General features: G+C 34.3%; 1 protein-coding gene across 2 annotated transcripts; it reads right to left on the reverse strand.

Annotated features, from left to right (window-relative positions):
- Positions 1–2,025: 2,025 nt before the first annotated feature.
- Positions 2,026–16,713, reverse strand: LOC120631485. Of its 2 annotated transcripts, XM_039901095.1 has the most exons (17): positions 16,422–16,713; positions 15,847–15,979; positions 14,715–14,845; positions 14,136–14,380; positions 12,652–12,768; positions 11,997–12,126; positions 11,539–11,597; positions 9,975–10,065; positions 8,995–9,067; positions 8,296–8,443; positions 7,385–7,552; positions 6,972–7,057; positions 6,341–6,494; positions 5,990–6,107; positions 5,215–5,331; positions 4,193–4,290; positions 2,026–2,185 (listed from the first exon to the last, which is right to left on the reverse strand). In XM_039901095.1, exons 1-17 carry the CDS (start codon positions 16,535–16,537, stop codon positions 2,055–2,057), a joined length of 2,115 nt encoding a protein of 704 aa, XP_039757029.1. In that variant the 5' UTR covers positions 16,538–16,713; the 3' UTR covers positions 2,026–2,054. The 2 variants fall into 2 exon arrangements, with proteins under 2 accessions (XP_039757029.1, XP_039757028.1); XM_039901094.1 differs by lacking the exon at positions 7,385–7,552 and having other exon boundaries at positions 16,422–16,611.
- Between the last annotated feature and the right edge of the window lie 7,330 nt (positions 16,714–24,043).

A 24,043-nucleotide genomic window follows, 5' to 3' on the forward strand; every position in this document is an offset into this window, starting at 1 on the left:
CTAGTCAACTTCGTTTTTTCTCTGTATGATCCTTTACTCTGTGATCATTGCTACCGCTACCGTAAGTTTTTAAGTCAGAAAATGCTATTGGATTCCTACTTGTTTACGGTGTTTATAGGTTTAGCTGATATAAAACTAAAGTGGTTACATTTCATTGCTATGTAGGCCCGGTTGTTTTAAACGATTGGTTATCGTATCATACATTGCGTCACTAAGAAGAGAGCATATTAAATTAATAATAATAGGAATTTCATATTTCTACTAACTTATTAAAAAATAAAGGCACATTGCGGATATCGCATTATCCGATACATTTATTAGTGATAAAATAATGTATAAGTGAAAAAAATCCTAGAAAATTAAAATATTTATTTGGTTGATGAAACATACTATGCCAGATATAGGGTCAACCGATTAGTAGTATCTATCTTTGAAGAATATTATCTTCCTAACGTAGCTTCATATATATGAAAAGCAATTTAGTGTAGTTCTTACGATATATTTTTTTTAATTACTGTTACTGCGACTACAGAAAATAATATCATTCCAGAGTTCTAAGCATAAGGATAGGTGGTTCTGACGCATCTGTCAAGTTTGACAAGATATATAAAAGTGTCAAATGACAACCCGTTTTAAGCGATTTCATGTTGATTTCGCGCTTTTTTAAAGTACCTCTTCAATAAGCAAGAGTGTAGCTCAAGTAATACCGTACTAAAGACATACGTTTAAGACCTAGAAAAATAGAGTCAATTCTAGTAGACATATTTTTTTTCAGAGATGCTTTAGCGGATTGTTTAAAAGTAACGTGTCCTTAAAATGTGTTAATGCAACTGGGCCATTGTAATCTATGAACTGATTATTTATTATACATTTATCGACATTATGTTTAAATGTGATCAGACGTAGATTTAAATTTGATTGAGATTGCGTGAAATTTGAAAAACTAAAATTTAAATAGTATTTCCTTTAATCATATTATGCCAAAAATAAGTGTAACTTTGTGACGAAATAAAAATGTAATCAAATCGAGATTGTTTTTAATTAATGCCTTGCAATAAATACTTATGCCATACCGAATACTGATACCGAAGCAACCGTTAGTCTAGTAGATGGCAGGTTGGACTAGGTTTACTAGATCTTGGCTTCTGAGTCTCGTTCTAAAGCGAACATCATTGAACACACACATTTCACATTCACATAGAAAACGCCTAGCGGGGTTGTTATGTACCTACTGAAATGCATTTCACCTCTTGGGTATACATGCAATTTCCAAAATGAAAAATCTTTACGTATTTACTTTCATAATCATCGTCAAGCTACTAAAGTCACATGGGTAAGGGCCTCCCTTTCATAGAATGTTTTAATAATACCAATAATATAAAACTTTATTTCAGGCATCAAGGTTCATATTTCTTTTGTTATTAAGAAGACTTTATTTCTGTATTACTTTCTAAAAGATAATAAAAAGTAATAACAAAATAAATGCATAATATTCGTGAGCACAGCAGTGATTCACATACCAGGGCCCCAAGTCTGCTATTACAATTGTATGTCAGTGATCGATCAGTGACTTCATAATTGTCAATTTTGGCATATTTGGTAGTCTGCTAACACAATGGTGTCATTATGGTGTCATTATGATTTTCCGATGGAAGACCACTGACACGCCAATGAACATTTGCTAGTCTGCTGCACAATGACAATTCAATGATCGCACGAATTGGTAGTCTGCTAATATCTATAGTCTAATATCTATATATATATATAGTCTGCTAGTCTGCAGTCCAGTTTTAGGACATACACCCTGATAAACGACTAAGAAACCGGGAGGTATCTTTGCATCGTTCGAGTCCATGCAGGACTGCGGTGCATCAATAATGCAGTTGTATTTATACCAAAATACCCAACAACTCTAATGTGATGAACATAAATATCTGGCAAATTATAGTTATCAAAAGTTTAATTATTTTTCACTTTAAAAAAGAAGTTTATTTATTTATGCGGCGTGTTAAATAAAACACATAATTCAAATATATATTTATTGAGTTAACATATTAATATAAAACTAAGCAACATAGGGTAAAGGCGACTGGCCCCTTGAACTTGCCCGCACGTAACGTCAGCCACTGCTTCTGGTTCGGCACGTACATCTCAGCCGGCATTAGCTGCTCCGGAGTGTCGCTTTCTAGAAGAGAGCGATACAAAATGAGTGAAAATGAGTATCACTACCAACTGGGTTTGCAGAATAATATCAATTTATGAATATTTTTTATTTAATATAGGTAAATATTAATGAAAACCGAAGTAATACTTTAGAGGTATATTACTTAAGTGTCTTTGAGAATTATCTGTCTCAAGTATAAGTTTTAGTTTTTGAGTTTTTAACGTTGGTAATATGCACGTGTCGGTCTTTTATCTTCAATAGGGTTGTCATAAGTAAACACTTAGAATGTTATGAATTAGTTTATACGGAAAAATTAAATATGCTTCTTTTGATTTAATATTTTTACAGGGTGATTCCTTATGAAATATACTTAAGCGACGGTGAGCGCTATGAATTTAAGTAGGAGGTCCCGGATTCCCGACAGGGGGCAATTTGGGAATTAATAATTTCAGATTTTTTTCTGGTCTGTTTTGGTGGGAGGCTTTGGCCGTGGCTAGTTACCACCCCACCGACAAAGACGTGCCGCTAAGCGATTTAATGTTCCGGTGCGATGTCGCGTAGATACCTATTAGGGGTATGACTACCATACCCATTAACAAGGTCTCACAAGGTCCGGTGTAAGCCAGGGCAGCAACTTAGGACCATTGCAGTTCATTTTAATGATTAATGATCTGCCAAACATAGTCAAACACGCTAAATGTTTGTTATTTGCAGATGATCTTAAGCTGTCTCTAAGAATTAACGACATCAGTGACTGTGCGAGGCTACAGGAGGACATAGATAGAGTGGTAAAATGGAGTGAATACAATAGGTTACAATTTAATACTCGCAAATTAATGTGCAGTGATGACATTTTCTCGGGCATGTGCCCCTGTTTTCGGTAACTATATAATCGACGGGGTACCAATGACGAGAGTAGTAGAAGTTAAGGACTTGGGGGTAAGTTTTAATACTGAGCTAACGTTTCGTAGTCACATAATATAATGTTGTAAGAAATCCTACAGGAATATAGGCTTTTTGCTACGCACGGTTCGTAGTTTCACGAATATAAGTGCTGTAATCGCCTTGTATCAGCATTGGTTAGGAGCCACCTAGAAGGTAACGCAGTCATTTGGGCTCCACATGAAGCTAAATATAGTCTCATGCTGGAGCGGGTCCAAAACAAATTTGTAAGGTACTTGTACATGAAGCTTTATGGAGTGTACCCCTACTACCCATTGATGTACCCAACATTATTTGTTCTGGGCTTGGTTAGGGTAAGGAGAGAGCTTACACTCGTAACGTATGTTGTTAGAGTACTGAGGGGACAAATATGTAATGCTGATGTGTTACGCCTGGTAAGCCTGCGTGCGCCGGACCGGTATGTTTGGCGGAGGCACCGGCCATCGCTGCTGGCGGTGCCGAACGGGCGCACCAAGCTACTGAAGGAGGCGCCACTGACGCGCGCACTCCGTACCCTCAATGTGATAGCCGAGAAGACGTATTTATTTTGTTGCAATCTGAGTGAACTCACAAATATAGCGATTTGGATTTTATCATATACACTATAGACTATAGTTATATATATTATTAAAATTTACATAACATGCTGCATTGTCGTATTAGGATAACTTTTTCCTGTAATGACAAAAATGTAAGATGGGAATAAATAAATAAATAAATAATGTTAGCCCGCTACCATTAGACTTAGACTACATCATCACTTACCACCAAGTGAGATTGCAGTCAAGGGCTTACTTTTAGTGTTAAAATTTAATGGCCCAACCCTTAGGTGCCGAACAGACGAAGTTATAGCGCAGTGGGTAATTACCTATATATTATGTAGAATAGCGGATGAAAGTTTGTATGGGGAATGAGTAATTATTAGAAGATGTACGAGTACACGTCCTAAGTCGCTAAGTTACATTTAACAATTATGTAATTAAGAGGCATTAGAACAATTATGTTTGTGTAATTTTAGTAAAAGTATTTTCATGGCGTATTTGCAGTATATAATGTGTTTATAAGTAAATGTAATAAAAGACATACCATCTTTTCGAATCTTAGCGGACTGCATCGTTGACTCTTGCATTGATATGAGATCGCCTGGCGCGTGAAGTAACAATCTTCCAACGCCTTCGCATCTCCTGTGAAAGTTTATTTATTTATTTCTTTGTTTCGATGTGAGTATGAGTTAGTAGTCTTTGATTTTATTCTTAGCTCTTAACCAAATTCCGTTCAGTATGCAAACCTAGGTAGGTAGATAGAGCTAACATAAAAGTTAGACTTGAATTAATATTATTAATTAAAAGCATGTCAAGTTATGTCAAACTTTATCTAGGATATAATCATTAATTGCTTAGTAACTTTGATAAGAATTACTTGAATTTTCATTTAAAAGAACGAAATTCGCGTTTCCCAATTATACCTACGTTTAGGCAAGTGATTATATAAAAGTGGACTGGTGCAGAAAAAGCTTGCGATGTTTATGCATACGTCTTCTACTGCAGTTCATTGAAAAATGGCGTCTAAAATGGTATGCATAAAACCTAGCGCAAAAATGCTGACGTGCGCTTGAGATAAAGGCCACAAATAAGGGAATCAATTATTTATAAATAAGCTGAGTTTAGAACAATGCGTAGAAAAAAGCAGTTCATCGCTCTATGGTTTCGACCTAAAAACAAATTGTCCAAACGAAGTAAACACATCCAATTTCAATAAATCTTAATTCATTATTTTTATGTAGGCCTACTTTATAAGCACTAATGAAACGTCAAGTATGTCTATTTCTAGTCACTCTACCAATGGTTCGGCAAGCAGATTCTGCAGAGAAGAAGCCGGCAGTAACTCAGCAGTGGCTCTTTTCAAACATAATAAGCGTAATAAAAAAAAATTCGGACCGCAGTTAACTCATCGTAATAAGAGATACGATAAAAGAAAAAGATTATTTTTTGCCAGTCAATTTAAACCTACTGTCAAGCAATAAAAAAAAAAAAATTTGCCCGCTTAAACTAAACATGGTGTTGGGTGGTAAGCAAAGCAAACTTTAAATACTTTTAGAAAGGTTTTACCTCAACACTTCGTTTTGCAAGATGTGTTTCTTAGATGAGGCTGCAAGAGGTTTGCAGTTGTTTAACCAAACGCGGACTTCATTGAAATCTGCTAATAACTGTACCGCAGCATCTTTTCTGTACAAAAAGAATATTAAGTGATTTATTTTTTGAAGGTATGAAAATATTTTTATTATAAGTACAATAAATGTAAACGAAACCCGAAATATTACTTCAGTTGCTTATAGAGGTACTTAACCTGTTATTAGTATTAACTACTAACTATATTATATATTATAAACTATTTTGTAATTACAGCTGTTGGTTTTCCAATAATAAAAATAAAATAATAATAACCTAAAAATAACATCAATAAAATCAAAAACGTCTTTGAAGCCACCACAGCAAGGAACAAGATGGGCACATAGTGCCCAAGATGCTGGCAACATTGCTTTTATAGATCAACGCATTTGCCAGTTATGTTGATGTATATTTATTTACACAAAATATTTAGATTTCTTATAACTTCCTGGTACCTTTGTAACTTAAGCTCTATCAAAATCGACAATTTTCACTATATATATAACCATTTTCTGAAATTGCAATGAGAGGTCTTCGTTAGGGTTCGCTTGTCTATAAAATCCCTGTTCAATCTTACCTTGAAGGTATTCAAATTATGCATATCTACGTAATATATTATGATTATAACAACGAGAATTACTGTAACCCACATTTTGAAAACCCATTCAAGTTGCCTTGATTTGGCTTTTACAGTACCGATTAGGTACCTACTTACGTAAATTTTACTTTCGCCACATAAATATGATGTAGCCACGACTCGCACATTATCCTTAGCACCATGTTTAAAGTCGTAATATCTTTAGTTGCTTTTATAACTGGCAATAACATTTTATCTGAAATAGATGCATAAATATGAAATGAAAAAAAAATATAGAGTGATGACAAAGAGTCAAAGCGGGAGTGGAATACAGTGCTTATCTGTAAAATATTGCTTCTAGCAATAAGGCAGTCTTTACTGCCTACAATTTTTCATGCTAATATTTTTCTGTATAATTTTATGTTTGTATGAAATAAAGTATTTATTCCTCTAATAAATATTGTAGAAATTTACAAAATTATTAGTTACCTAGGAACTCGTGTACATATAAGGAAAAGGTAGGATCTGGCGGTTGAACTACCCTCCGCCACTCGGCGTTGCTCGGGAATATCATCGTGAGATGCGCTAGGCTTATTGTGGCGCATACGGACGACAGAACCGTCGTTATTTCATCTGCCGCCTCCTACGGTAAAAACAAACATCGTGTAAAAATTGGTAGTATTGTATTAACATAGGCATCAAGAAAATGTCACTTCGCCAAGTGTCTGTATCCTCATTGACATCAACCAGTCTACTCTGCTCTTTGTTTTTCAATAGATTATTCTGATCGTTTCTAGCTAAGGTATCTTTTTATTTTGATATGCTCTAAGTAATTAATTAATGTGTTCAATCATTGCATTGTGTTGTGGTTATTTATTAAACCGCAGATTAATAAAGGAAAAAAAAGAAAATATTTACATTCCCAGTATGACCAATGCCTAATATAATAATTTCTTGATAATATGATAATTTCTCAGTTAAAAATAAAACAACTTTGGAATTTATCAATAAATTTCTCACTTATGATGTACCTGCCCCACATATGCTAGAAACCCAAATAGTATTCAAATAAAATTTAGATATGCTAGTCAAATAAAACGAAAAAGTAAAAATAGATTGCCTTTAGTTTCTGAATGTTGACTTTCACTTCTGACACTAACTTTTCTCTCATTTTAGCGCAAACATTTTCGTGTACACCAACTTTACCTGTAAAATAAAGGCATTTGAGTAATTAAGTAATAAGCTAAGAATATACCAGACCGATTTAAATGTTGTTTTTTTGTATTCGCCCATATTCCTGGGGACCCTGTTATGTATGTTTATAATGTACATATTGTAAGCTTATAAGATGGTACTTTTCTAAGTAGCCGTAGTGGCGTAACGAAAAGTCGTGTTTCTTTGACCTCTCAGTATTTCTTAGTGGCGGCGAGGATGGGATCAAACGTAGTAACAGATCAGGCGGTCGAGACGACGCGGTGGGTCGGGGTATACCTATTGTGTAGAATAGCGAAACTCATCAGAAGAGATACGTACCAGATTCAAGGGTATCGTTGTGATCAGCGAAACGCAAGTTTACAAGTTGCTCTAAGCAAACTTGCATATCGTTTTGAGCTACTCGGAAGAAGTTATCCATATCCCAGAGGTTCGCCAAACGACGTGTTTCCGCAAGGCACCACAGTCGATACGTATGGATTGAATGATCTACGGAAAGATTTGAAATTTAAAATCAAAGACCTTTTAATAAAGTAGACCCATCACAGGAAACTATGAGCGTTCGTAGATAATGTGTTAACATTATTGTGAATGTATGGCGATAACTAAATCCGTTTACTTAAAACTAAAGCTAATAGGGTTCGAATCGCGCCCTGTTCTAACAAGACGTAGCCGGTTTTTTTTGTTATCACCATCTCACAGTCAAATAATATATAGATGTGGAGTAGAGAGTTTTTCGTCGTTCATGTGATCCTTAATATTTAAAACTTTATGTTCATCAATTATTATGAATTATTATTTAAAAAAAAAATTAAACAAGTCGCGCGGGAAACATGGATTTTCCGGGGTAAAATTATCCTATCTGTTAATCTAGGGTATAATCACAGAACTAAGAACGTACAGAACCCTCATTACCATTATTGTATGCAGTGTATTGTGTCCAAAAGCAGTGTAAACGCCCTGCGCACGTCTCACATAACACCCGTGGAAAGTTGCTAGCTCACAAACGTTACCCATTTTCGCCATTTTATTGTAAACGTTTAGAACATTAGAGGTAAAATAATTACTTTCAACTGCTAAACGGAAAAAAATGGCTAACGGCCTGTTCGAGAAACATTACTAAAGTGGAGTTGTTTTAGATGAGATAAAGAAATGAAATGAAATAAAATTTTCGCGTTTATAAGAAGTAGAATTATTACCGCATAAGTAGGAAGTAGAATTATTATCATTACCTAATCGATGTAAAATAGGTATTTGTTCCACTATAGGCAAGTCCTCTAACGGCGCCCCTAAAATATAGTCCCAGGTTACTTCGCAATGGTTGTTTAGAGTCACGAGCTCTTGAAGCATCACTGCGAAGTTAGCTCCAGATTCTGTAGCCTAGAACATTCGGGGCATTATTAACGCGCCGTGATTTAGAAATCGTTTAGAGGTATTTTCATGCTTACAAGTTCTCCCCAACATGTACCATTTACTACCAAGAAATGAAAGTCAAAAAAAAAGTCAAAAATTTTGAATTTAATGCAATTGCAATTACAAAGGCATGCAATCGTTTACATTTAATTTTATTACATGACATGCACAAAAATTAATTATGATTTGCCAAATGCATTAATTTAAACACTTTTTTAACAAAAGCTTTATTTAAAGTTGCTAAAAAGAATACAAATAGCTTTTTTCTATAACACTTTTAATATCAACTTAAAAGGTCACACAATTTCACACATAAAATCATGACAAAAATACAATGTCAGGTACCTCCTCCTCGGTTGCATTAGCTAAAGGGTATTTCTTAAGCACCTAATTAAAATATTTTAATATACTTACTCATTTTTTTTTTAAATAATGTTATCTTTTGCTAGTAAGTAGGTATTAAACATTGTTCGAAAGACAGAAAAATCGTCATTAGTATATTATGACAAAGCACTTACTTCGTTGATGGCGACAGAGAGGTTCGAGTAATCCTTTAAAGCGGTCGGCTTTAAATTTGTTGTTAATGTTGCCCTGTGAATGTAATAATTAAAAAAAATATATATAACCAGCTATTCCCGCGTTCTTCGTCCGCGCTTATTACTGTTTTTACGAATCCTGTGGGAACCGTTTATTTTCCTGGGACAAAAGTCCATGTTATTATTAGAAGTCTATGTACTCTCCGGCCTTTAAACTAACTCTATGCCAAAAATCCAGTTGATTGGATCCTTAATTGGCGCGTAAAGGAAGGACAAACAAACACACATTTGCATTTTATAAAGGACAAGTTAAAGTCAGACGGTAAAGTAGGAACGCATAGAATTAAGAACACACAGAACCCACATTCAGCCCTTATGCATTGTGTCCAAAAAAAATTTAAACGCCTCGCGCACGTCTAACTTCACATCCGCGGAATGTTGCTAGCTCACAAACTTTTACCACTTTATGGTAGAACATTAGAGTAACATAATAACTGTCAACTGCTAAATAGTATGAAGTTCGAGGAACAACACTTGGTGGGCAGCGACCTTGCTTTCTGAGTCCGAGGTCGTGGGTTCGATTCCCCCAACTACTAAATATTTGTGTGACGAACATGAATGTTTTTCAGTGTCTGAGTGTTTATTTGTATATTATAAGTATTTATGTATATTCATAAAAATATTCAACAGCTATCTTAGTACCCATAGCACAAGCTACGCTTACTTTGGGGCTAGATGGCGATGTGTGTATTGTCGTAGTATATTTATTTATTTATTTTGTATTTATTTTCAGTGTCTGAATGTTTATATTTAAATTATAAGTATTTATGTATATTATTCATTAAAATATTCATCAGTTACCTTAGTACCCATAACACAAGCTTCGCTTAATTTGGGGCTAGATGACGATGTATGTTTTGTCGTAGCATATTTATTTATTTAGGTAATGTAACGTGGCTTACCCAAAATGCTTGTCCCAAGAAGTTGATGTGACATGGCATCCTAAGGCGTCAGCTAATATTCTCAATGATGATAGTACTAAATCTGGAGTATCTGTGAATGGAAGCATTCAATAACGTTAAGTTGCGTTAAAGCACTGCCTACCCCTAAGAATTCCTGAAATCAAAAATCTTTATTGAAGTTGAACTATCACTATTTAAATAAATAAATAAATAAATAAATATCACAGATGTTTGTGAAGCGTAATAAATTTTTTACCAACATGCGTGCCATGAAAGAACTATCTTTACCCGTTACGCGTATTTTTTCTATAGCGATGGATGAGATAATAGGTAGAAATAATTTTCTCGTTGTACGCATGCTAGCCCTACTGTACACGTTCGGAACCCTTGTTGTATTTTTACCCGAAGATTCAAAAACCGATTCTATTACATTAGACACATCGTTCTTTTTTTTTACCAATCTAGTACCAAGTTTTTTAGCACTAAACTTTTAAAAGTTTGAAGTCATTTAATTAAAAAAAGAAGTATGGATACTACTTTCGGTTCAGGGCCATTGGCGCTAAGCGTGTTAAAACAACATTAGTTTGGCCCATTTGCCATATCCGATTTATCAAAAGTAGGGCACGCACGTGGCCATATCCGGTATCAACACTCAATTTTCGTGAGGATACGAGATATCTGTAATAAACACGCACATGGTCATTTATTTTATTTTATTTTATTGTACAGGAAAACTTACAGCTTATAACAGAAAATAAAGAAATCAAATGAAGTTTAGTACAAAGTTAAAAGAATTATGAATGGTGTAAGTCTAAAAATAGGAATGCCCACAGCCCTTAAAATAAGAAGTTATAGCTACAAACAATATTGTGAAATTACTTAAAATGATTGATAAATCCTGAACAGCAGATTTACTAACTCAAGTTAAAAGAGCTAAAAAATCCATTAGCCATAATTTTACGCGCAGAAGATGCATAAAATAGTTTAAAAAAGATCCATTTTCTTATTTTTATTACTTAGTTTTTGAATGATACGCAAGATCTAAGCATATAAGAATTACTCCGGAATTTCGTGTTTACCGGAAGATTTTAGTTTCGTTTGAATAATATACAACTTAATAAGAAATCGCTATGTAGCAATAAGGCCACCAAATTGTACTCTCTTGCTATGGTTTTATATCTCGTTTTATATTCATTCATTCATTCATTCATAACTTTGGGTTGTCTATGGGCGATTTTTTTAATACAGTAAATTCAAAAAATCCTAAATTTAATTAAACTGTGGGTTTAGTAACATTTAAGTTTATGACACAAGGTTGTTTGGAACTCTTGAAAGCAAGGCTGGAAAAATGAGTTTCTTGCCACCGCCTTCGCGGTAGAATGTGTCTTCGAAACCTGTTCAAATAAAAAATAAACGTGAGACAAAGACGTGCTTATTTTAAGCCTACTTGAATGAATATTGTTCTTTTTAACGATGGCAACATGTTTTTTTAAGACATGAATACACGAGCCTATTATATTTTTGCAATCAAAATACTCTTAACTTAAACGACTTGAATACTCACTATTATCGTTGAAAGTAGAAAACAACCATTGACGAAGATTTTGACTCGTATTGGGCGATCTAAAATATAACAAAATAGAATGAATTTCTATACTCGTGGTACACTTGGACGAGGCTCGCCACTTATAGTGTGCAGTGGGACAAGATGAAGGAGGCCTTTACCCGCAGATGGATACTCAACTAACTTTAATGCATGTTTATTATTTAGATTTTCTTTATTTTATTTATTACTTTATTTTTTTATAATTCGATGTTTAATATGTTACTTGGAATGAAATGGCTTATTTATTTATTTATTTTATTTATACTCGTGGTACCAATTTTATTATTCAATCACAAATTCAGGAAATTCAGGAAATTTGTGATTGTGGACATCAAAGAAAAATTTTCATCGCGCTATCTATAGAGTAACACTTGTGGAATTTATTGATATAATTTTAACACGTTTAAAATTCTCACCTTGTAGCTAATGGAAATGAAGACCACCAAAGCACGATATGTTCTAGGCAACTACCGACATCACCCCAAAGCAAATTTTGATAGTACTGTGTTACTTTTTGGGCTGATTTTTTGCTAGCTTGTATCCTACCTGCAAGCATTATTTGAAAATTGTATTATCTTTAGTAAGCACAGATATAAAATCCGAAATACATTTGGGATTCTTCTTGGAAGCTAGAAGAAGCCTCTTTCAATAAGAATACCTTTATATACCTATCTATAAAAATTTTTGAAGATATCAGCTTCAAAACTTATTTGTTAGATTCCACCCGAACATATAAATATACCTATATACATTGCAACCTTAATAAATGCTTGTGAAATTCTATCCTTTATATTACCTTTACTATTAAAGACGTATAATACACATTCGTTGGTCAAAAGTAAGGCACTCCGGAATCCGAAATTTGCAGGTTCAGTACTTCCGTCACCTTTTTATGACCGTTTTTAGGTTCGATAAGACTCTGCGCTCGTTTCATTTTGGCTTTTTTATTATCTATGAATGCTTGCCGACGTTTGTTCATGTTCAGACGTCGAGATGCGGAAGAACTCTTTTAATAAGAATGCCTTTATATGCATATAATAATTTGGATAGAATTGCAATGTCTATAAATACCTGATTTTAGATTTTTGACACCCTTTGGTCCCAATAACAAAGGAGAAACATTTGCTACAGTGTCTAGTAGTATCTCTATGTATATTTCTTCACTCTGCAAAATTGTATTGACGTTTTCTGCAAAAGACCATTACCACATATATATTTTATTAATATGCTTTCTTACTCGACATTTTTTTTAAGTTAAGTTAGTTACAGAAGGATAAAAAGCACGAGGATCTACCCTGTTACCAGTGTCCCTTACCTATAATAATCGGTTTTCTGAAAATGTCTTTACCGGAAGAGAGCCAATTTAAAGCTGCCCATTCATTCTTGATTCAATGGAACCCTTACCATGGCATTTGAGTTATGACTGCATCGTAAGTCAACCGGGCCACCATGGGTATGAAGCGTTTGGAGTCCCTTCTCTGCCCGCAAAGTCTGTAGTAAGCTAGCTCGGCTTTGCTTGCGCACTGGTATTCTTAATGAGTATACAAAGAAGCTTACACACTAAATACATGTTAGAAAACGTCAGTGGTATATTCGTTTCCGTTGGGGGTAACTATATCACGTTGCAGACCCCTTCGATGATGTAAAGCTGTCTATAAATAAATGAAAGGTATAGAACCTTTTTATAAAGCAAGATGTTATTTAAACATAGAACTTAACTTTTTTGACGTGACAACGTCTTATAAATTGGTTTGCCGGGTGACACTTCAAGAAACTGCGTTACGCTCCGCTCACGTTATGCGCTCACAATGAGAGCGAGTGAGAGGCACGCATCCCTTCCACTCGGGCATGGTTAGCCCGCCTAAGAGCGAGAGAGACAGACATAAAAAGTGAAAGGCACGCGTCCCTTTGTAGTAAACGCTGTTTCATTGTACGCAAATGTATTGCAAGTTATTGTATGTATATTTGTATATAAATACGTATGTATGTGTAAAGGTAAAAATAAAATTTTGTTAATATGAAATTCAGTGCGAGATTCTTTGTACAAATTAATGTTTTAAATATAATTCTTTGTATAAATAAATGTTTTAAATTGTTACTATTATTTCATCCTTCTTCCTACTATACGAATGAATATTCACATTAAAATTATTTTACCACTCAAAGTCGTTGTCACGTAAAACTTTCGCCCGTATACCGAGTTTACAGGCAACCAATTTTTTTACTTTCTTAAAGTATCAACTTATAACATCATCACTCAATTTATGATAGATTATTGCGAAATTTCAGTGCGCACCTACTCGTATTTACTTCGTTTGGAATTTCAGTAGTTAAAATCAACACATTCACATCAACTAATTTACTTTACTTGTTTATTTACGCGAGTCAATCTTAAAATCAAGTCACTTAAACTGAACGTGAATGCATATTTCAGCTCAATCGTTTGAAGATTTCTGCTTCAACACTTATTTGCTAGATTCCACCCGAACATATAAATGTACCTATATACATTGCAACCTTAATAAAAGCTTGTAAAATTCAATCCTTTTTATTACCTTCACTATTAAAGGCGTCTAATACACATTCGTTGGTTAAAAGTGAAGAGTAAGGCACTTCGGAATCCGAAATTTGTGGGTTCAGTACTTCAGTCAGCTTTTTATGTCCGTTTTTAGGTTCGATAAGACTCTGCGCTTGTTTCATTTTGGCTTTTTTATTATCTATGAAAGCTTGTCGACGTTTGTTCATGTTCAGACGTCGAGATGCGGAAGACGTTGGTGGTGTTATGTGTTTAGTTAAAGTGCTGAAATAAATAATCATTAGTTAATCAACAGAAGATACACATTATCCCATTTCAATAATAGGCTGTCTTTTTTGAACATTTCAGTTTGTTTTCTGAAAAACCAAGCCAAGTCATCATAAAAAAAAAAAAAGTTACCTACGAGAATCCACGTGAGCTCAGCCGTTATTTAATAAAGATAAAATGAACGAACGAAGGAAATTATTCACGACAGTTTAAATTATATCGAATGGAAGATTCCATATATAAACCTACCTATACAAATACCTCGATACGCACGTATATCTTGACGACATCGTGCAGTACGGAAATTTCATATTAGATATAAATCACTTACTGATATATTTCCAAACTGTCAGCTGTACTGGAACTGGAGTCGCTATCAGCATGGTCTTCGGGTTTATACATCATGACTAAACAATTGATTAGACGATGACAATTTGTTTCCGTGCGGCTTTTGGCCAGAACCTATGGCAACGAAATTAAAACAATTTGATACCTATCTACGTTACAGATTTTTTTTTTTTTCATAAAAGTCGATGGTTATTACCGAAAGGGCAAAAAATGTCCTACCATCTCCCCGCAAATTTATTCTTTTTTCAAAAATGTGAAGCCGTCAGTACAATTTATTGGGTTTATATCTCAAAAACGTTTTAGAACATTTTGTATCACACAATAGTTACCATGTATCTATATTATATCCTTTACTTATAAATAGTAAAAATTACTAGATAATAATATATAAGTTATGTCAGGTACCTATTGAAAAAAAAAAAGAATCGGACAGTACCTACCCAAGTCTCCTTATTCCTTGCTCAATCCGACTTTAGACTCCTTATACAAAGCTATTTAAATATAGTTGCTTTCTATCTTTCTAATGGATTTCCATAGAGTTTAGAATCAGCAACTAGCAACTAGAATATAGCAACTACGCTAGCCAAGAAGTAAATATAGAAATAAAACCGTTTATTAGTTCTTGAAACCCTTCAAGAAATATTTATAAAAGTTCGAAACAATCCAAATATTAAAAAAAAAATAGGTACCTATTTTTCTTTGAAAAATTTGTTCCTAAAAATATAATTAAATAGGAAGTTAAGTTTCTGTTGTTAAAGCCTCTAGGCTTTTATGCTCAGCATTCTGCAGCTGGACACATATCCATTCTTTCATAGGAGAAGGCGGTTTTAAACCATAAAGCCGTCTATGCATCGTTGAAAAACCGTCCTTTGTGGATTTAGTAGACTACGAACTTTTGGCACAATGATAATTGGAATGCAATGGAATGGTGTCACAATGACAAATCTTGTAAAATAGCAGACTTGGGGCCCAGGTGACTTAAAATTTTAGGAAATTACGGGCAAAGTCAAATTTCTAAATATAAACCCTGTTACTGTACCTACATACCTACATATACTTAGTCTACTTAATGCTATATGGTTACAAATGATAATACTGAATTAAAAACAACGTACCTGTACTAATTTAGTAAGAGTAAGAGTTTTCGTTTCACTTATAGTGTTTGGATATGTGTTACTGCAGATATTGAATTTAGCTGTAAACCTCTTGTAGCTCAAACCGATCAAGTTGTTATAAATACCCACTAAGCTGAAACAAATTTGTAACAAAGAAATTTAATACTGTTTTTTATGTGAATAATGAATACCTAATATTTAAAACAATAAAACCATTTTAATAAAGGTAAAATGGGCATCTTTGATTAAAATTTCCAAAAAAAAAAAGTAAATCAAATTTAGATTCCTCTCAGTACTAGGGGCAAGTATTCCTCTAAGATTAAACGGTAAGTTAAGCTTTATTTAACACGATTAAGAAATTTCGTCTATTCAACAAACGCCACTTAACTTTTCGGGATCTTATGAAGCATTTCGTTGCAAATATCTTTGATTTTCTGATATCATTAGATATTCAATAATAGCCAGGCTAAGGCTTGCAAATTGATGTGATGCTTGCGACCAATCAGACGCCAACGCAGTCGCGGGTTCTAAATACGACGTAGGTACCGCATTCCAGCAAATAAAAAAATATTTACCTTAAACAAGACTCGATCATTTTCCTCGAATCTTCTCTATGTAGACATGCTGACAGTATCGTAATTATAAGATTGTACAGAGATTGCAGCATTATAAACCTTCTGCTACACAACATGTCGAAAGTATGATCATGTTTGCTAACTAATAAATCATTTTCTTTTTTCAGTCTAGCTAATTTAGGATTTAATTTGTAAAATGACTTAACTACTTTCGATAAATATTGTATTATTTGATCTAAAACCTGCAAACATGTCAGATAAAATAAATACACGATAGTATAGTTTTTTAAATACACTAGGTAGGTACCTATGATTTATTTTTTATGAACAATGGCATTTCTAAATTCAAATCAATTCAGTACCTACGCAAAAGCGATCTGCCTGACCACAGTTTTTTTAAAAAGAGGAATAGATAGTAAAGTGTTACTTAGTTATGCCAAAATAGTTATAGTAAGGTTTAATAAATAATTAGTATGAAATATTTTAAGTCAATTATTTCTTAGTATTATTTATGTAAAAATAATCCCAAGTTTTACACATATCTACTGAATAATTGTTATAATTTTTAGTTTATAAAATTAGCTTTAAATTAATGTATTTTCACTAAACGATAAAAGTACATATAGGATTAGGGGAACTCAAAATAACAATCCCATTTCTAATATTAAATAACAACTGTTTATTATAAATATGAAACACATTTACGTTATAAGTTTTACATCTTCCGTTAGTAGCTATGATTTCGACATTTAGTTCTAATCAACAGTCAACAGTTTGAACTTTTCTAAGCATAGACAATAATGTCGCTAGTAACATAAAAGTTTAAAACTATTGAAAAAATATTAACTATAACTAATCTTCATCATTCTCATCATATCAACCCATTACCCTGTAGTGGTACAGGGCACGGGTTTCCTACAGCTGGCCCAGTGCGGATTGATGGACTCCACACCCATTGCAGAACATTATAAAGAACTCTCAGGCATACAGATTTCCTCAAGATGTCTTTCTTCACCGTTGAAGCAAGTGATATTTCAATTGATTAAAACGCTCAGGACATTTAGTGGTGCCGGCTGGGATTCGAATCGAACACGGCCCCCGGAAAGTAAAGCTGAACATCTAACCACTAGGCTCTATAACTAATATTATTTACAAAATTATCAAAGAAAAGTTACAAAATACTTACTAAGTATTAGTTAGAATTATTTATTAGGTATTCAAATTGTTCATATGTAAAATTATTAGCTTCATCAATTTGTGAAAACACGGAAACTTAGACATGTTGGTATTATACCTAATGTTAGTATAAATGTATGTAACTATGCATAACTTGCACAAATTAAGAAAAAAACTTAGGTGTTTTTCAGTGAGAACGGACACACACAAGCAATAAGAAAAAAATGTACCTGTATGCTGACCAGTTCCATTATATAGCTGCGATTTGATAATGAATGGCTATTATTTTTGCCAACACAATCTTTCCATTTGTTATTGGCCTCTAACAAAACTTTCGTTACTGCATAACAAACAATATCCATTTCCCTGCAATGCCTAAAAAGTTCCTCCTCGTCCAATGTTTCTTCGCTTATCCATTTTTTACTTGTAACTTTTGCCGCAGTCATGATGCAAATAAAAATAAACTAGGCTATACCTACTACGTAAAACCTAGTGGTAGTAATGAAAAAAAAAACTTTTGTTTATTGTTTTTTGTAAACTAAATTGACGCTAGCTGTGCGGCGTCATCGTGAAGACTGAGGTTTGGTCGTATTTCACCAGAGATCGATGACCAGCGACGTCGGTGCCAGGTTAGCAAAAGTTCGCGTCTTAGTTCTTGTAGGACAAGTTACAATTGCTATCGTAAGTTTTTATTGATGTACACAACCCCGACCTTGAGTTTTGGATAATGAACGACTAACACAACTGGTACAATACAATATTGCTTTAGAAAGCTAGTAAAAAGAGCTTCAAAATAATTTGATTAATGACTGATATCCATTTAAAGGAAATGGTGATAGTGGTAAAAACTTTAGCTTGCCGTGCGGGGAGCCCCAGTTCGATTCCCGACACGCACCTCTGACTTTCCAAAGTTATAATGTTATCAACAAATAAATATCACTTGCATATTACTGGCCTAGTGCGATTTAGTAGACTTCATACGATTTTAAGACATTTTCGAGAACTTTCAGACATGCAGGTTTCTTCGCGATCTTTTCCTGCACCGTTAAAGCAAGTCATGTTTGAATTCCTCTAATTAAAAACGCACATAACTCCGAAAAGTTAGTGCAGGGGGTCGATCTCGGCACCCCGAAAAAGAAGCCGAATTTTTAAACACTAGGCTATCCGATCACTTACCGCCGCTTAATCATTATTCTTTTTTATTTTTTTTATAATTTTTATTAGTGTTTTTACCTACACTTGGAGGAATTATTAATTTTATAAATTTAAAATGCATATACAAATTTAAGGAACCTTTCCTTTTCGAAATCTATTTTAATTTAATCACGCGCTAAGTAGACACGCGGCACCGTTATGGAAAAGGGACAAGGTGAAATAGAGCTTCCTCCAAAGTTATAGATAATTGGTAGGTAGTAGATTCAAGGTAAACCCAAGGCGAATAGCGCAAAATTACGTAACCAAATTTCCCAAGTGAGTAAGGGCCAACTTTTCATTTAAATAACCTAAAGCAAGGCTTCCCAACCTGGGCGCCGTAGAAAGTACGAAGGTGCACCGCGAGACGCTCCTTCTGCGCTTAAAAACATCTAGAAAAAAATGTCTCTGTGCAGCGTTGTTGTCTCACACTTTGAAAAATTGTGTGGAGATCACAAAGCTTAGCTATCCCATTGTTGTGGTATCATCATCATCATCATATAAACCGATAGACGTCCACTGTTGCACATCGGTTTGTAGGGAGTTCCAAATACCACGGTTCTGTACCGCTTGGATCCAGCGGCTACCTGCGACGCGCTTAATGTGGTTTGTCCACCTCATTGGGGACGACCAACGCTGCACTTACCAGTTCGGGTCTGCCATTCCAGCACCTTGGGAGATGGGACCCCAACGTCCATACTTTCTCCGAACTATGTGCCTGGCCCATTGCTACTTCAGTGACTCGTTGAGCTATGTCGGAAACTCTGGTTCTTCTACGAATCTCCACATTTCTGATAAGATGGCGTAGAGATATTACGAGCATAGCTCTTCATCTGAGTGACTCTGAGCCTTCTTATGAGGTCCCATAGTTTTGAAATTTATTATTTATTATTGTTTTATTAGTTTCTTCATAATCAGGATGTTTTATTGTTTGCGTCTACCTGCCTAACTAACAAAAACCTATCTAATTCAGCTAGGTCAGGGCGCGGGCGCCGCAACATTTCTTTACTTAACTTGTAACTAGTGCGCCATGTGCAATAAGTTAGGAACCTCTGACCTAAAGTATAAATGTCGTCGCCTAGATTCGCCTATAAATGAGTAAACGATTTACTTATACCATAATTCTAAGATTATCTTATGACCTTGATTCCAAATATGTGGTGAAGGCAGATCAGTTGTCACCACCCCTCTTCTTCCCTCGGGTGTCGAACGAGGCAACACAACAGAGAGCGGACAGCAGCGTCCTCTGTGCTACTACTACCATTTACTGCGATCACCAAACCGCCTGCCCAGCGTGGTGATTATTGGCAAAACCTACATTTGGGAGAGGCCTTTAGTCCAGCAGTGGACTGTTCAGTTTTCTGAGTGTTTTTTTTCGATTTTCTACAATTGGTTTTTAACAGCGGACTCGAACAAGGTTGACATGTTGCTTGGAATGACAAGGTTGCTTGGAAGCATCCGGCTCCGCTTTCATCTCTCACAAGATAGAACAATGAATGTTAAAATGTAAATTGTTTATGTTGGAAAAGAGCAACTGCTGAGTTTCTTGCCGGCTTCTTCTCGGTAGAAGCTGCCTTCCGAACCGGTGGTAGTCTCTACAAACAGACAGACTTGACGTTTTAAAAGTGCTTATATTAGGCCTACTTGAAATAAATGAGTTGTATAACGAAAGGGACGATTACCGAACCCCTCGATTAACCTGGCTTTGATTTACATTGTAAGCGCTGAACACGATAATCTTGGCATCATTGAACATCTAAAACCATTCAGAAATCTTTGCCAATAACGCTTCTAAATTTACTCGACTTTGAGATTATTCAAATCAGTAACCTCAGGTTCAGCATAAATAAAAGTGTCCGCAGTTTTGACCTTCTTAACAGGTTGTATAGCAATGCCCTTTGATAGATTTACAACTGTCAATGCGTGCTACTATTACAAAGTAAGCCACGAAGTCGGAGTAGTTATGACTTATTTTTCACACACAAGTGACCGAGTAAGGTAACATGAATACTAAATTGTGACAAAACATCTTAAATCTAATATGTATAATTTGTCACCGAGTTAAAGATAAATATTTAGCGATTAAAATAAACCATCAGCAAATTTAAAATCTATAGGTACTTATAATAAAATTGGAAGATTTCAGTACATTTAATATATTTTAAAAATTTTGACCGGGGGTTGCGTTCTAATTTAATTTTGGTCTGTCTGTCTGTCCGGGCATCACGTAAAAACTACTGAACGAATTAAAATAAAATTTGGTATAGTGGTAACTGATATTCCGGGTCAACATAAAGGATACCTTTTATCCCGATAAACAATAAGTTTCCTCCGGGAAATGGGATAATTTTTTTTTTATCAAATTTACTCCACAGCTTCATTAAATTTGAACCGATTTAAATAATTCTTTTTCATGATAAACATGTATTGTCTAAATTTAATGAAGATCTTATAAATATTGTCGGAGATAAAGGACATAACTCTTCACAAATAACAGTAAGTCGCAAGACAAAGTACGTACCATCCTACTTATATTATAAATGCTAGAGTTTGTGAGGATGGATGTATGTATGTATGTATCAACTAAAATAATGACAACTAACTTACTCAGTATACCACGTAAAGTAATAGTAGGTACATAGCTAGCCTAGATAATTATGATGTTAGTATCAGATCTATTCTAGCTTCTCGATTGACTCATACGCGGTCAAAGTCGCGAGGGTCCGCTAGTATGAAATAAATGAATTAATAGAGGCAAAACTATTGTTCGGAATAATAAAAAATTTACTTGAGACTTCGTATATTCCTATATGTAAATATCCTCCTTAAAAATTAAAGGTAAAAAAAAAACTTCATTGCTTTGTACAAGTTGTTTTATATTCTGGGACAATAAATAAATGATACTTTTTAACAAAAATAATTTGCTAATTGTTCGTACGGTATCGCAAAGCAGCATCAGGAAGAATATATCACAGTTAACAATGTATATGTATAAAACATCTATTGATTTACCTGTACATTTTGTTCACATCTATTTTTTTATAACAATATCTAACCGCTACTTAATTTATTTATTAACAAATAAGCTCCCGAAGTACAGTCAATGTCTACTTAAAAACTAGTACCTATTACTTTATTTTGTTTCTGAAATAATAGTGGTCAAACTTTAGTTGTTGTTAATTGTTAATTAATTTAGTTAAGTATTTGCTTTTGACTGTACTTATGTATAGCATCAACGGTGTTTAGGCAATCTAAGACGTAAAACTAAGTATTGACAGAGTACCCTATTTTATAATTTAGCTTTTAAAGTAAAACTGGTTAAATTATATGTATATAGTTTTAGTAATACATATATAAAAGAATTAAGATGATATGTGCCATAAAAATTATTGAAGAGTCACCGAATCTCTTATCCGTCTCTCTCTCTTAAACAAGAACCTATGTGCTACAGATACGATGCCAGTCATACAAGGCTAAACAAAGTCCACCTTTGCCGGTTTGAGTAAGGACTTCTTTATACCTACGGTATTAGTTGGGTTCTCATTACTATAGTTCATTAATATTTTAATATTTTTTGTCCCCCGCCATTTGAGAATTTTATTTTGAAAAAAAAAAAACCTAAAAGGTTACCCTACACATATTTTAACCCGTATATAGAAATATTAATTGGAATAAAGACCCAAATTTTTAATAGGAATGGCAAGTAGCCATGTTATCTATAAAATAACCCCAAAAATATTGATCTTAGTTGTATAATTGAGTTATTGAAACGCTTATTAATTATGTAATAAACTAATATTGAAACAAAAGTTTCTTGGTATAATAAACCATTTTTGAACCAGTGGTATAATTATAGCCAAGGGATTTTAAAGTTTCTGTGAAAACAAACCAATAAATGCAAGAGGTTTTAACTGCAGAGATAATCTGCGAATGTAAGAATATAAGAAGGGATTTTTTTCGGTTGGACGAGAGCCATCGAGAAAACATATTATATAGCATGACGCTGTATCAAAGCATTCGTGTTCATTTGGAGTTTTATTTGTCTACCTGCATGAAATATTAGCTTTCGGTTATGGATGACAGTTTGTCACGACATGATAAATAGGTTTTGGGTTACCTATCGTAATACCGATTTGGGTGTGTCGTGCAGGTACTGTTCCTCGAGGTTTTGAGGGTCGGGATCGATCGTTGTTGACTGTGACTATGTCGTATCTAAATACGTCTCGTTTGGCTTTCTTCCTGTTTGCTAGAACACCCTTACTACTATTTTGGAATCGAAACGCGAGGCATCGGAAGGGTTCTATGTAGTCGATGTCTCTGCAATCTGACATCAGAGTTTGATCTAGTTACCTAAACCTATTACCCCACCTCTTTTGTGTCAAAGTGCCAAGTGTGAAAGAGCGTCATTTAATAACAGTACAGTTTCCCAGTATTGTAACTAGATGGCGTTTTTGCGATCTCATATAAATCGTAGTTAAGTTTCACGTGTTCGTATAAGTAAACGTAGGTAGAAAATCTCACACTTGGCACTCTGGACCTGCGGGGTTATTACGTATCTAGACAGGCTTGCGACAGGCGTAGCTGTTGCATTTATTGTATGGAAAAGTGACGTGAGACAGCAGCGATCAAACGTCACTTTTCCATACAATAAATTAACACTGATTTCATTGATTATTTTATGCAACCAATAATAGAATTTACAGTTATTACGGCCAGACATAATGGAAAAATCGCTCAGAAGTAAAACATTGTTTTAACAAAATTTTTCATAAAAAAAAAATACTAAACAAATATCATTATTGTTATATATTAGGCCCGTTAATTTCTAAATAACTAAGATGCAAAAAAAAATTACAATTAAACATGGTAAAAGCGTCCAATAAAAATAGTTCATCTACGAAATCGTTAAATAAAATACTACAGTAGTAGAAGTAGTAGTTTGTAGAAGTAGAAATGTTTGAATGTTATATAAATACTATTTAGCAAATACTCGTTTCAGATTAATTCAAATCTGCAAATACCTTAGGCTTTTTTACATCCTTAACAATGGTATCCAAAGTGGTCTACCGCCCCTTTCAGTCGATAACGGATCCCGGTTAAGCAGGTCGCGACTTGTAAATGTAAAAAAACTGTTTTTTTTTAAGTTATCTATCGTACATTTGAAGTCGATGAGTTTGAAAAAAATCGAAAAACAAGGCAAGTGGGATGCTGAGACGAAAAAAGTTGGGGACCTCTCCTCAATAGACGCGGCGTAT

This window comes from Pararge aegeria, chromosome 18 (assembly GCF_905163445.1).
Source record: "Pararge aegeria chromosome 18, ilParAegt1.1, whole genome shotgun sequence".
In the NCBI taxonomy this organism is placed as follows: Eukaryota; Metazoa; Arthropoda; class Insecta; order Lepidoptera; family Nymphalidae; genus Pararge; species Pararge aegeria.